General features: G+C 42.7%; 2 protein-coding genes across 7 annotated transcripts; both read right to left on the reverse strand.

The window, feature by feature from the left end:
* Nucleotides 1-3,443: 3,443 nt before the first annotated feature.
* Nucleotides 3,444-6,476, reverse strand: LOC103639519 (uncharacterized). Its single transcript, XM_008662261.4, has 3 exons — nt 6,167-6,476; nt 5,862-6,070; nt 3,444-3,992 (listed from the first exon to the last, which is right to left on the reverse strand). Exons 1-3 carry the CDS (start codon nt 6,404-6,406, stop codon nt 3,782-3,784), a joined length of 660 nt encoding a protein of 219 aa, XP_008660483.1. The 5' UTR covers nt 6,407-6,476; the 3' UTR covers nt 3,444-3,781.
* A 1,163-nt stretch (nt 6,477-7,639) lies between these two features.
* Nucleotides 7,640-11,831, reverse strand: LOC100193216 (E3 ubiquitin-protein ligase SPL2). Of its 6 annotated transcripts, none has more exons than XR_558183.4 (8): nt 11,219-11,831; nt 10,507-10,608; nt 10,251-10,421; nt 10,027-10,151; nt 9,752-9,871; nt 9,210-9,496; nt 8,205-8,298; nt 7,640-8,051 (listed from the first exon to the last, which is right to left on the reverse strand). XR_558183.4 is itself a non-coding variant. In XM_008659873.4 (7 exons), the coding sequence occupies exons 1-6, from the start codon at nt 11,528-11,530 to the stop codon at nt 9,211-9,213; spliced, it is 1,116 nt and encodes a 371-aa protein (XP_008658095.1). In that variant the 5' UTR covers nt 11,531-11,831; the 3' UTR covers nt 7,640-8,298; nt 9,210. The 6 variants fall into 6 exon arrangements, 3 of the variants coding, with proteins under 3 accessions (XP_008658095.1, XP_008658096.1, NP_001131841.1); XR_004852380.1 differs by having other exon boundaries at nt 8,205-8,448; XR_004852379.1 differs by having other exon boundaries at nt 7,648-8,035.
* Nucleotides 11,832-12,804: the final 973 nt, after the last annotated feature.

Raw genomic sequence — 12,804 nt, forward strand, 5'->3', positions numbered from 1 at the left:
TCAACTAGTCCACATAAATCAATATGGATTCATCAAAGGGAGAATAATTCAAGACTGTTTAGCTTGGGCCTTTGAGTATTTTCACCTTTGTCACTCTTCAAAAAAAAAAAGAACTTATCGTCATGAAGTTGAACTTTGAAAAGGCTTTTGATAAGTTAGAACATGAGATTATTATTCAGGTTTTGAAACACAAGGGCTTTGGCCAGAAATGGATCTCATGGGTTCAGAATTTCTATTTCTATATATTAAAGCGGGAAGGAAAGCTCCACGATGACGATATCCACGTCACTCTTTGGTTTCCAGCCGTTCGATCCTTTCCAAAGGTATACGCACTCTTCAGTTTCCAGTCGTTCGATCCTTTCCCAACGGATACGCGATCGCTCCTCGGGTGGCCGACGATGCTTCCAGACCAGAGTTTAGACGCCGCCGCCAGGAGCCCCCTCCGGCCCTCCCTCCTCAAACGCCGCCGCGAAGCCCACGTGGCCGCCAGATCCCCTCACCCCCGGCCGTGGACACGTCGCCACCTTGCCGCGCGACATCGCCTTGCGAATGTCCACGCCACGACGTAGCTTGCTTCGCCCGCGCGCCGACCTAGCAGAGTTACAGTGCCTCTCTGCGCCCACCACGTTGTGCGTTCTGCGTTGCGTGAGCGTCTTGCCACAGCTTGCGTCGCCAGTGCCGCAGCCACGACGATGGTCGCGTCTCGCCCAGAGTTATGAAAAAGGCCTGATTTTCAATCGCTTCTTTGTAAGATGCTAGATGCAGTGTCTTGGTTAGCTTCACTGCATGGCATCTTTCACTACCCAGTGGATTCTTTTCGAGAGCCAATACCTGCAATGCCTTCTCAAACACCACTGATGATACTGAACCACTCTCACAGTTTGAATGTCCGCTTAAGGTTTCTAATGACTCAGGATAACACTTGCTTTTACAGTGTCGCTGCTGAACTGTGCCAACAGAATCCATACAATTTGTTCGGCCAGAATGGTCTTGCAAGGTGATTCTGCTTGCTGTCTAATACTGCAAATTCACTGTCACATTCTTCACTGCTTATATATGCTAAGAATTATTCTACTACTGCTTATATGTTAAGAATCGTCACGTTCATTGAACCAACTTGGAAGTTACAGATTGTGCTACTGCATCATTCCATGATCCTATTCCATGGCTCTTCACTGCTTCAAAGTACTATCGGATATTTGATAGTAAAAAATTAGCAGACTACAAACGTTGAGAACATGCTATCATTTAGTCAATGTGAAAAGGCACTGAACTTTTTCTATACCCTTTTCTTCTAAGTTTCTTTTCCATGGTTACACATGTTAAGAATCGTCATGTGTTTGCTAGAATAATTCGTTGTTGCAACCTGTGAATATTCTCGATTCGTCCCTTTGGGGACCGCTGTGTATGCTACGCAGGATTAGACCTAAGAGTCTAGGTTACCTTAGCTTACCTTTCTCAGACAATTACATTGCTCCTGTCTGAGGCTGGCTGAGCATCCTTCATTATGGCCTTCACGGTAGATCTTGCTTCACGCCGTGCTCATTCTGAATTTTGGCGTTTTTGCTGAAATGGCCTTGACCGGCAACTGCTAAAAATCTATTATTGTACAGGTCGTAATTGTGCCTCTATTTGATGGCATTCTTGGAGCCTCGATCCCCAAACACATTTGGTTTGGAGCCATCATATCTTTGTTCTGAATTGGCCTGTTGGGATGTGGCCTGTCTCCTCCCACTCCCAGTGTAAGTAACAATTTTGTTTGCTTAAGACATTCACGTCCGACTCTCATCTGTTGAAACATAGTATAACTTAAACCTAACACTTTTTTTTACGTTAACATGAAATCTTCCTATAATTCATATGTCGTCATGACATGCATGCCACTTCGTTTGCTTGCTCAATAGCTTCTAATCTAAGCGCTAGGAGGATGTACGATAGATCAATTGGTTTTTAAAGCTGTGAACAGATTACTTTCCACTTTCGATCATGTTTATAAATATGTACCTAACTAGATAGTTGTCTATATTTTGCTACGGTTTTTATATATCATATAAATAGGTATTGAGATATTTATTCAATTATAATTATTGTTTATTTGTAAACACTAAGGTACGTGTGGTTTGGTGGTTCTGAAGCAGTGTGTGTGGATTTGGGTGCTAAGCAGACGCAGTAGCTGTTTGCGCGGGCGCTGGAGGTCTATAGGGCAGTAGCTGAGAGAGCGATGTACGCGTGGGACAGGCCCAGAGTGTCAGTATGGAGGGTGAAGTTGTGATAGCATGATGCGCTCACATTAAATTTTTAATAGAGTAGTATAGATAAGACATCAATAATATCGAGTCTAGTGCTTCCAGTAATTAAAGAAAGCCCTAATCGGTCAGTGCACCAGGTCAAACCTTCCCACGCGTTTCATTCCCACCTCCGATCCAACACTGTCGACGACTCGCGCAGGGCGCGAGTAACTTACTAGTATATTACAATCAGGAACAGATTCCATTCTTCTGAATGGAGTGCCATGAAAAACCTTGCACTGTAGAAGAGGTGTCAGACAAGGGGTCCCTCTTTCTCCATTATTGTTTGTGTTAGCTATTGATCTGCTCCAAAGCATTATTAACAAGGCAAAAGATATGAGTTTGTGGGCAATATTTTCATATAGTTCAATATGCAGATGACACCTTATTGATTATGGAGGCATGTTTAAGAAAGCTATTTTTCCTAAAAGCATTACTGCATACTTTTGCAGAATTAGCTGGTTTAAGAGTCAATTACAATAAGTCAAACATATATCCAATAAATGTCAGTGAGCAAAAAAATGGAGATCCGAACTTTCAACTGTCAAATTGGTACAATGCCCTTCACGGCTTCACCTACCTAGGCTTGCCACGGGGAGTTTTTAAACCCCGAGTGGAGGACTTTTTACCTCTAGTTCACATGATTGAAAGAACACTAACTTGCACATCCCTGTTCTTGTCTCAAGTAGAAAAGTTGGAATTAGTAATTTCTATGTTCTCTGCTTTGCCAACCTTCTACATGTGTACTCTGAAGATACCACCAACTATGGTGAAACAGAACGATGCCCTTCTCATGACATACCTTCATAAGTTCTTCAATAAATCTGAACAGCCCTGAGTATCATTGGTCTGGAATAATTATTACTGAGGTGACAGACTACTTGGTCAACAAAAAGGGTTCATCCTGGTGGAGAAGCATTTTAAATTTCCTACACACATATAAGGTTCTGGCTTATCCTTCGATTGGAAATGGACAGACAATCCATTTCTGGCATGATTTATGAAATAATGGAGTTCCCAGCCAGCAATACCTGGAACTATATTCTTTCACCACTGCTGCAAATATATCTCTAGCCGTAGCCGAGGCAAAAAAAAAAAAACTCACCTATACCAAACTTTCCAATTACCTCTCTCAGAACAAGCGTATCAACAATATGTGGAGCTGAGAACAGGCATCATGTTGCGGGATAGTAATAGTCAAGCAGGTTCCTCTACATACTTTGCATAAAGCACAACCCTCAAAGGAAGAAAGTTCCGCAACAACACCAACGCATTACACCGCCAAAAAAAAAAACATTTGAAGCAACGTTATGACCAAAGTGAATTCTGCATGCGGCAATGCCAGAGTTTGCGTCCGATGACCAGAGAGCTAGAGCATGCATGTCCGACACAGTGCCGTGCAGACCTCGAGCGTCTGATGCGAAGCATGGTCCCCAGCCTGGTAACAACAAGGCACTGACGATTTGAGGAACACATCCACGGGCTCACGAGTCCTAGTGATCACCATCGTCTCCCTGTGGCTTCTGTGACCGCATTCTCCGCATCCATTTCCTCTGGCTGAGCGTCGCCTCATGCGGCGCCGAGCAGGGTGAGACAGCAGTCCTCTGGTGATGCTGCGCCGTTGCCGAGCAGCTTGGCAGCTCCGCGGGAAGCGCGGCGGCCGTGCTGGTGAAGGCGTTGAGGACGAGGAAAGCGAGTATCGTGCTGCATTGCATTGCCATCGTTACACAGTATACAATACAGTGTGCCAGGGAAGCAGCTCATTTGATTTTGTCACTTTTAGACATCTCTTTTTTATCCGAGGCAAAAAAAAAAAACCATCCAGGAACACCTTTTTTTATTCTGAAGAAGAAGAAACGTACAAGGCAGAGAAGCCTTTTCTGCTTTCCCACTATTTGGTTCACTGATCACTTCGACTGAGGAAGCGAAACTGCGTCTGATGGTTGAGCAGATGTCACTCAGGCCATGTTTGAGTGCAATAGAGGGTGTTTGTATCTATTAGACCTATAGATGACTAAATAGGCCGTGGTTGATGGGCCGGTCCGAAACATGACCTATTTAACAGTACTGGGCTGGATCCGGCACAAGAGTTGTGGCGTGCTTGAGCCACTGTCTCGGTCTGCAGTGCCAACCCAGCACGATTATATATTTTTTATTTTAAAAAAGTAATATACATATATTTAGATTTTATATTCGCTATTTACAATCACACTAGAGTTCTACTGGTTAGCCTTGTGAACCCTCCTCTCACATTGGATTTTTGTTATTTTTCTGATTTAATAGGATAGCCTGGATAGACTTACGGGTAGGGGTGGTAATGGATCATGGCCCTAATGCTTGCTTCACAAACTAATAAGGCCCTTAATTTTGTTAGTTCAAAATTGTATTGTTTTATGATCCAGCCCTAACTTGACTCGATCCTTAAATTTGCTAGACTAAATTAAATGGCCCGTTACCACCCCTACTTACGGGCCAGCGTGTCGTGCCTGGGCCGTAGCTACGGCTTGTCGGGCATGACCCGCTTAGATGTCGGGCCTATCGGGCCGGTGCCGAGTCGATCGGGGCCGCCCGTTTGGACAATTATAATTAGACCTAATAGTTAGCTGCTAAAATTAGTTGAAGACATACAAACAGTCTAGTTAATAGTTTAACTATTAGTTATTTTTAGCAAATTAGCTAGCTATTTGTTAACTAGCTAATAATTAGTTGGCTAAAAAATGCTAGCTAACAAATAATTGGCTAACTATTAACTAATTTACTAAAAATAGCCAACAGTTGAACTATTAGTTAGGGTGTTTGATATCTTTAATTAATTTTAACTGTTAGCTATTAGTTTTAGTGCATTCAAACACCATCAACAATTTTTTAGTCAACTAACTATTACATCTAGTGCATTCAAACACCACTAGAGCTAATAATTAGCTGAGGACATCCAAACAATCTAGCTATTAGTCCAACTATTAGCTACTTTTAGCAAATTAGGTCATGCTTGGAACTCCTAGAGCTAATAGTTAGCCAACTAATAAATTATTAGCCAGATTAAGCCAGCTAATGAACTAATTGTTAGGTGCGAGATAGCTAACAATTAGTTGCGGTATTAGATGAGGTGTTTGGAACCTAACAACTAACTTTTAGTAGCTAATTGTTAGTTCTAGAGGTTCCAAACAGGGATCTTAGTTAACAATTAGCTAGCTATTTGATAGTTAGCTAATTTCACTAGTATTTTTTTAGCAAACTAACTATTAGCTATTCAACTAACTAATAATTGAGGTTGTTTGAGTGCACTAGCACTAATAGTTAGTTGACTAAAAAATTAGAGTGGAATTAGCTAGCTAACAAATAGCTAGCTAACTATTAGCTAATTTGCTAAAAGTAGATAATAGTTAAACGGTTAACTGGACTGTTTGAATGACTTTAGCTAATTTTAGTAGAGTTTGCATTCAAACACCCTCTGAACCTGCCCACAGTTTGAATCTTCTGACGAAAGAAATGGTACACTGCCACTTTTGGTTTTGGTAGTGGAATCATATCGGTTTTCTAGTAAAATGTAGCACAGTTGCGATGGCGCTTTACCTGAGAGGCGCGACGATGGCGGGCGGCGTGTTGGGGAACCAGGTGAGCACGAGCCTGACGACGAGCACCGTGTTGTAAAGGTTGAGGAAGTTATTGATGCCGCTGGCCACCACCGTCCCGGCCACCGAGTCCCCGAGCACCGCCGCGAAGCAGAGCTCCCCGGACGACAGCACCGTGGCACGCCGCGCCGCCACCAGACGCCTCCTGCCCTGCTCGTGGCTCGCTCCATCAAACCACAGCGGCGTTGGCTCCCGTCTACTGCGCTACCGAGACCGAGCTCAAGAATGCAGCGCGTGCCTGCCTACCTGGGAGAAGGAGGAGAGGTGGGAGTGGGCGGCGAAGAGCGGCTTCAGGAGCGGGTGGGCGGCCGCCGCGGACGCGAGCTCCTCGAGGCGGCGGGCGAGAGGGGCGAGGACGTCGGGGCCGGGGACGGGGAACGTGCGTGTTCGGGGGACGCCCGGGAAGGGCAGGTGGCGTACGGCGAGGAGGAGTGGCGGCCTCGAGGAGGCGTGGTGCTGAGCCGGGTCGGCGCTGGAGGCGGCCATTGGTGTGTGTGGTGCTTCGAGGCGGATGGCAGACCGCAGACGAGAGGTTACAGGGTTTAGATAACGTTTCGAGGCAGGCAGCCAGATGGTTCGGAAACAGTTTTCGTGATTGGTCCTTGAACTGTTTAGAAATTATCACAGGCTAAAAAAGGTGACGGCTGATAGAGTTTAGACCAGATTCAGACTAATTCCCCTGCTTGATAGAGTAATTATCCAATCCACCGTTTCAGATTGGAGGTGCTAGAATCTGAATTTGCAACCTGTTCAATCGTCAATATTCTTTTCATCTGTTTGGAAATAAAGTATTCGAAAACTACAGTTTTGGAATACTACAATTTTGAAATGCCAAAAATATACCTACACTACACCACAATATTGAAAATTTCGGTCTAAGAATTAAGTTTCCAAAACTGTGAAAGAAGCATAGCCAAAACAACAGTTTTAAAAACTCTATACCAAACATTATATTAGAAAAAAATACCACTCGAACACTACAGTATTCTCTAAAAAAACAGAGAAAATACTTCACTTTTAAACAGCCCTTTAGATAGTTATGATCCAGTATTCGGCAAGCCTGTATAAACAGTTGCATTTGTTCTACTCTTTCTAAATAATATATTTATTATTTTTTGAGATATTTCGGGTAATTCGGATATCGGGTAACATTACCCGAACTATCCCAAACTAAATTCGGATTTTTACAATTGATATTCGAAATTGGAATTGGATATTTCGGTTCAGGTACTTTGGATCCGTATTTAGGTAACGGGTATTTTGCCCACCCCTACCCTCTCATACATGCATGCCTGATGCCTTCGTTCGTTGCCATCAGGTACCCCGCCGTCCTTCCTTAATGTTTGGTTTATAGAGTCAACTCATACTTTATAAGGTAATGCATTATAGGCTTATTCTATAAATTTTGATAAAATTAATTTATTCCTTATATATAAATTAATTATTATCTTATGAGGAATGAGGTGATGATGTATTAACTTATTATATTCCATAAACCAAATAAAAAAAGTAAAGAGTGGGAAAAAAATAAACTATCTTATTTCTCAAACCAAACACACTTTAAAGGCTAGTTTGACAAACCTATTTTTCAAAGAATTTTTTTTTCATAAGAAAAAAAAGATTATTTTAAAAATCTCTTGGAAAAATTGTGTTGCAAAACTAGACCTAAGTGTCACTGACTTCGTTTCCATCATCGTCATCCGCAGTAACAAAATCATGGAGCATTATACATGCAATAAATTTTTTAAAACCATAGTATTGCTAGAACAGCATTCACCAGGCAGCCAGTTTAGAGTTTTAAAAACTCCACTCTACGCCTGTTCTAAAATTACAGTTTGCTAACACTAGAGTTTCTCAATGATTCGGCGTAGAGTGGACACCACTGTTCTAGCAAACCAAACACCACGCAGCCAGCATCAGAACAAGACTTCACGCTTCGGCGATGTTATCCGCTGGCAAGCATAAGGCTCCGACACCGCTGTTATCTGGTGCCAGGTTACCGTAGAGCAGGAACAGCATTGCGTTCATCACGACGAGCAGCATTTTTTTTTTTGCAACCTCTTCCACAGCACTAGAGGTGACGATCAGATGGCAGAAAATGTCCAAATCTTTAACCTATTTGCAGTAAACCCTGTGCTTTACATGATGGATAGACATATGCGCAAAGCAAACAAAAAATAACTCTACGTTAGTTCATGACTTCAGCTAAGCTATTTGTCCCAGGCAATCAAGAGCATAATTTGGAGGGTCAAGACATTATATTCACAAATCCAGGGTAGGCCACCTTGACTAGGAAAACGCCCAGCAGGACGAACAGTTGTGCTCCTCAGGTTTGCATGGGTCAGCAAGGAAGCGTGTAGATCTTATCAGCAGCATACCTGCAAATAAAATCAAACGAATTCATCCTGAACTCTATTTCATATGCTACTTAGATTATGGTAAAATTCAGACAAAATGGACAGATAGATGTCTCATCTGTGAACAAATTAAACACGCAGCAACTCAGGGGGTTCTTCATAGTAGTAGTACTGCATAGAGCAGCAATAGTTCAAGATGCATGATCATAATTTGAAGAACCACCGCACCAACCACACTGTCGAATATAGTTACAAGCTCATTCTTATTCTTTTGATAAAAACTGCTCCTAAGTGGAAGAGGTGTTAACAATTTCTACCAGTTGAAGGAAATAAAGTTCAGTCTGAATGTCAAATCTAGATAAAGAATGTATGGATGAGGTATCCAAAACTAACTATGCCAATAATGAAGCAACCGAACAAGGATAGCAATTTTATTCAGTGTATTAGTCAGAATATTACATCATAATTGTAAAGCTAGAAAAAAGCATTGAGATAAAACAGTGAGTCATCTTTATAAAATACTAAGGCCCTGTTTGGGAACACAGTTTTTCCAAACTGTAGTTTTTCAAATACTAAAGTATACTTTAGTCATGATATTACTACAGTTTACAATGCTTCAGTTTTCGAATACAACAGTATCCAATACATCAAGGTGTTTGGGAAAAACTTTGGTTGAGACCAATCAGCCAGAGTGGGACCCAGCTAGCGCTCTCTTTACGGAGAAAAACTTTGGTTGAGACCAAAGTTTCCAAAACTGCAAAACAAGTGCAGTATTTACAATACTACAGTTTAGTATACAGAGATTTCAGATGAGTTGCCAAACACCTCAAAGTATATAATACTGCAGTATTGCTTAATACTACAGTATTGCTTCAATACTGCAGAAAAACTTTGTTCCCAAACACCCCCTAAAAAGGATGTTTTCCAATTACCTCAAGAGTCATAAACCCTCATCATGTATCTGATGTCTTGACGACACATAGGGCACAATGGATGAGGTGTACGCTCTATTGTTAATGCGCATTCGGAACAGCAGACAAGATGCCCACATGGAATAAAAGCTGCCCTCCTTCTCTTCCTTAAGCACACAACACATAGTTGCCCGTCTCCTATTTCATCATCATCACTAGAGTCATCCCTGTGAATAGCATCTTCAGCCTCCTCAAACATCTGTCGTGCATGCCTAGCCTCTCTTCGTAGTTTGATTCTCGTCCAGCCCCTGCAACATTATAAACTTCAAATTGTCAGAGGACTGCAAAAACTGAAATTATCAGTACATAAAACTGCAAAAAACTGAAATTAAGTACATAGAACTGCAAAAACTGAAATTGCTCAACAAGATATCTCTAGATAATCAAGTAGCAATCACCACAACTCAAGCAATAGAGAAAGTGACATAATTTAATAGATCATGGCAAGCATTTTGCAAAGTATCTTAGTGCATTGGTTTACACAACAAGTTCGTGAAAGATACCTGTAAATGGCATGGCCCACTAGGCAAACCGACAAGGTTCCCAAAACAATACTACCCCAGAAGAGTATCCTAGCACGTGAAGCCAGCTGAGCTTGCATCTCATCCTTGGTTAGTTCAGATCTGAGTGATGGCAAACCGTTAAAAACTAGTGCACCAAGAGAATGCATGCCCTCCCTCCCTTATTCACAAGGAAATTCATAGAGGAAAAAAATGGTGTATGGCATCAGCAAGAAAAGAAAAAAAATATGAAACCGTAACACCAAATAACATCTTACAAGAAAAAGGGGATCTCTGGGCACGATGTTATCTCAACACTTTCTGCATCCTTTGCTTGACATAGTCCTATTGCTGTAATTTTCTTACCAATCGGTAGTATTTTTTCTTCATCCAACAACGCAATCTATAGCACAAATAACATAACAGCTTAAGAGATATACCCCATGGCTGAATATTGCATAGATAAATATATGTTCTTAATGCCACAACCAAAAGAACTTACCGGATAGCCGTTGCCAATAATAGTTTGAAACAATGTGTAAGGAGTCGTCTCAAGTGGGATAAGTTTATGAAACACTGTGGTAAGAGGCAACGGTTGATCCGCCTTATCCACATTTATATGTACCACTCCCGTAGGATTTCCTAATTCAGTACTAACCAGAACAAATGGAACCTTGCGAAAGAGAAGCACTGTCAAAATTGCGGTAAAGGTTATACTAATAATAATATTGTATGAGTATACATGGAATACCATATACCGATCTAAAAGACGTCACAATTTGCTCTTTCCATGATCTGAAAAGAAGAGCATGCAGATCAAAGGTCCATCCAAAGATGCCTCTCCATTCTGTGAACAAACACTATAAAGTACAAAACCACATACCACCAGTTAGACATTGATATAGAGGGCGAACAACAAGCAGATTCAGTGTTTGAAAACAACAAAGGGGAAAAAGGTAAGCATTCTCTTATAACAAACTTCAAACTCAGGTACATGAAAAGATATCAGGACTTAGTATCCTCAAAGTGTCGTTAACAATTCTCACATCACAGAAATTAGAACACACAAGCCAATCTGGAACCATGAAATTAGAAAAGATTTCCCGAAGTACCCAATCCCACAGATGGGAATCACAGAACTACCAATACCTAACCCCTGGAATCTACAGCTAATAGTAATAAAAGGAAATGGGAAACCCTTAAGAACAGATGTTCTCTATGTTTAAATTTGTACAACAATTGGGGACCTCTGCCTAACTAGTGCAGCAGAATTTACACTAGGCAGGGTGCCATGACGGCTCCAATGGCCAAAACTGCTAGTGCTTCATCTGAATCCCGTACCGACTATTATCTCGTTGACACGACCAATCCTTGAAGTTCTATTTTAATTACGGAAACTAAAATAGAACCCGAACATCCTTTTTGTCTAGGGCTAGCATAAACCCTAATCTGAACGACGGCGGCACTCACCATCTGGGTGTGCTTCGTGACGACGCCCGCCTCGCCTGAGAACGGGGCCCGGAAGAACTTGTCATGGGCCCGCACGTAGCCCCGCACCGCGGCGATCCGCGGCTCGGCGCCGTCGCCTGAGAGGAGGGAGCGGGCGTCGGCGATGGAGGCCGTCGCCGCGGAGGCGACGAGGCGTAGCTGCCCCGAGACGGCGAGGTACTTGACCCACGACGCGACGGCGACGGCAGCCGTGCCGAGGCCGAGCACCGCCCCGTCCAGCGAGGCGGCGAGGCGCACCAGCGCCTCGGCCGTCTCGCGGTCACGCGCCGACATCGCTGGGCTGTGTTGGCTTGGGTCTCGCCGCTGACGGCCCGTCGGCGATGCCCCCTTGCCGTGTGCGGTGCGGATCAGGAGTCAGGACCTGGCTCGGGTTCGAGCCGGAGATAACTCTTGGTGCTCCTCCAGTGGTTTTGCTTGAGGAGTACGGGTTCGAGCCGGAGATAACTCGCTCGACATCCTCTCCTCCCCAGTGTCACCCTGCAACGTTTGCCTCTACTACATGTACACCCCTTACCGGCTACAGTACTAAGGCGTCTACAGTCATCCGCCAGATGCAACGTGAGGACGCCAGCCCCTTCCCTGCGCGTACAGCGACATGACAGTGCACGTTGGAGTTTAGTAGTTAGAAATAATTAATGTTAAATGATAAATAGGTGTAGAAACTGACATTTTATAATTAGAGTAGGGTATAGAGACAAAATTTAGGGGCAACAACTGCATGGCGTCTTCATCAGTTCACTCTACCAACACTTTAGTGCAAGCGTTTTTAATAATACACCACCAGATTAATTGCTACGCCTTTCAACCCTCTAGTCTCGTTTTCAGTGCACAGCTGTATTTTATAGTTGAGAAAAAATAGTAATAAATGTTGAATAGCATGGAAATGATATTTTTATGGTTGTTAGTGGGGGTATATTGAGATAGTATAGAAGGAACCGCTGCAGAGGATAGGGATATAGAGGAAGAGGGGTTATACGATAATGAGATATAGGAGAAAAATAGAGTGAAACGTTAAACTTAGTCTAAGTTGTCCCACAAGCGCTTCGAGGTCAGTGGTTTTGCTTGAGGAGTACAAATTCGATTTTAATTTGTGATTTTTCAGTAGATTTTTTGAAGTATAAGGCCGTTGAATAAGGCTCAAGATTATATGCAAACTGTGTCTACGAAGATAAGTGGAACTAGTGTTTAGTTCAAGAGTATTATGGAATAGAGTCACTCTGTTTTAGTATATAGAGTGTTTAGTTTGATTTTAAATAGAACTTAGCCGCTCAAAAAAAGAATATTTCCTCCGAAACGCGGTATCCGTAGCCTTAAAAAACACCTGAACCGGCCGCTATCTCCCCCATTGAACTGACAAAAATTGGGTCTGTTTGGTTCAGCTTTTTTCTGACCAGCTTTTCTAAAAAACTGGTTGTGGGGAGAATCTGACTGTGGGGAGAATCTGAGTATCATTACGATTATGTGTGGAGGAAGATAAAGTTGTTTATAGGGCTTAGGATCTAGAAAGTGACGGATTCCTGCTATTACAACGACTCAACTGATTATGT

The sequence above is a fragment of the Zea mays genome, chromosome 9, assembly GCF_902167145.1.
Source record: "Zea mays cultivar B73 chromosome 9, Zm-B73-REFERENCE-NAM-5.0, whole genome shotgun sequence".
Classification (NCBI taxonomy): Eukaryota; Viridiplantae; Streptophyta; class Magnoliopsida; order Poales; family Poaceae; genus Zea; species Zea mays.

Coding starts and splice junctions, on each gene's coding strand:
- LOC100193216 (XM_008659873.4), bottom strand. CDS start 11,530: ATGTCGGCGCGTGACCGCGAGACGGCCGAGGCGCTGGTGCGCCTCGCC. Junction 10,422..10,506: donor TTGTGACGTCTTTTAGATCG/GTATATGGTATT, acceptor CTCTTTCGCAAG/GTTCCATTTGTTCTGGTTAG. Junction 9,497..9,751: donor GTGGGCCATGCCATTTACAG/GTATCTTTCACG, acceptor ATAATGTTGCAG/GGGCTGGACGAGAATCAAAC.
- LOC103639519 (XM_008662261.4), bottom strand. CDS start 6,406: ATGGCCGCCTCCAGCGCCGACCCGGCTCAGCACCACGCCTCCTCGAGG. Junction 6,071..6,166: donor ACCTCTCCTCCTTCTCCCAG/GTAGGCAGGCAC, acceptor AGCCACGAGCAG/GGCAGGAGGCGTCTGGTGGC. Junction 3,993..5,861: donor GCCATCGTCGCGCCTCTCAG/GTAAAGCGCCAT, acceptor AATGCAATGCAG/CACGATACTCGCTTTCCTCG.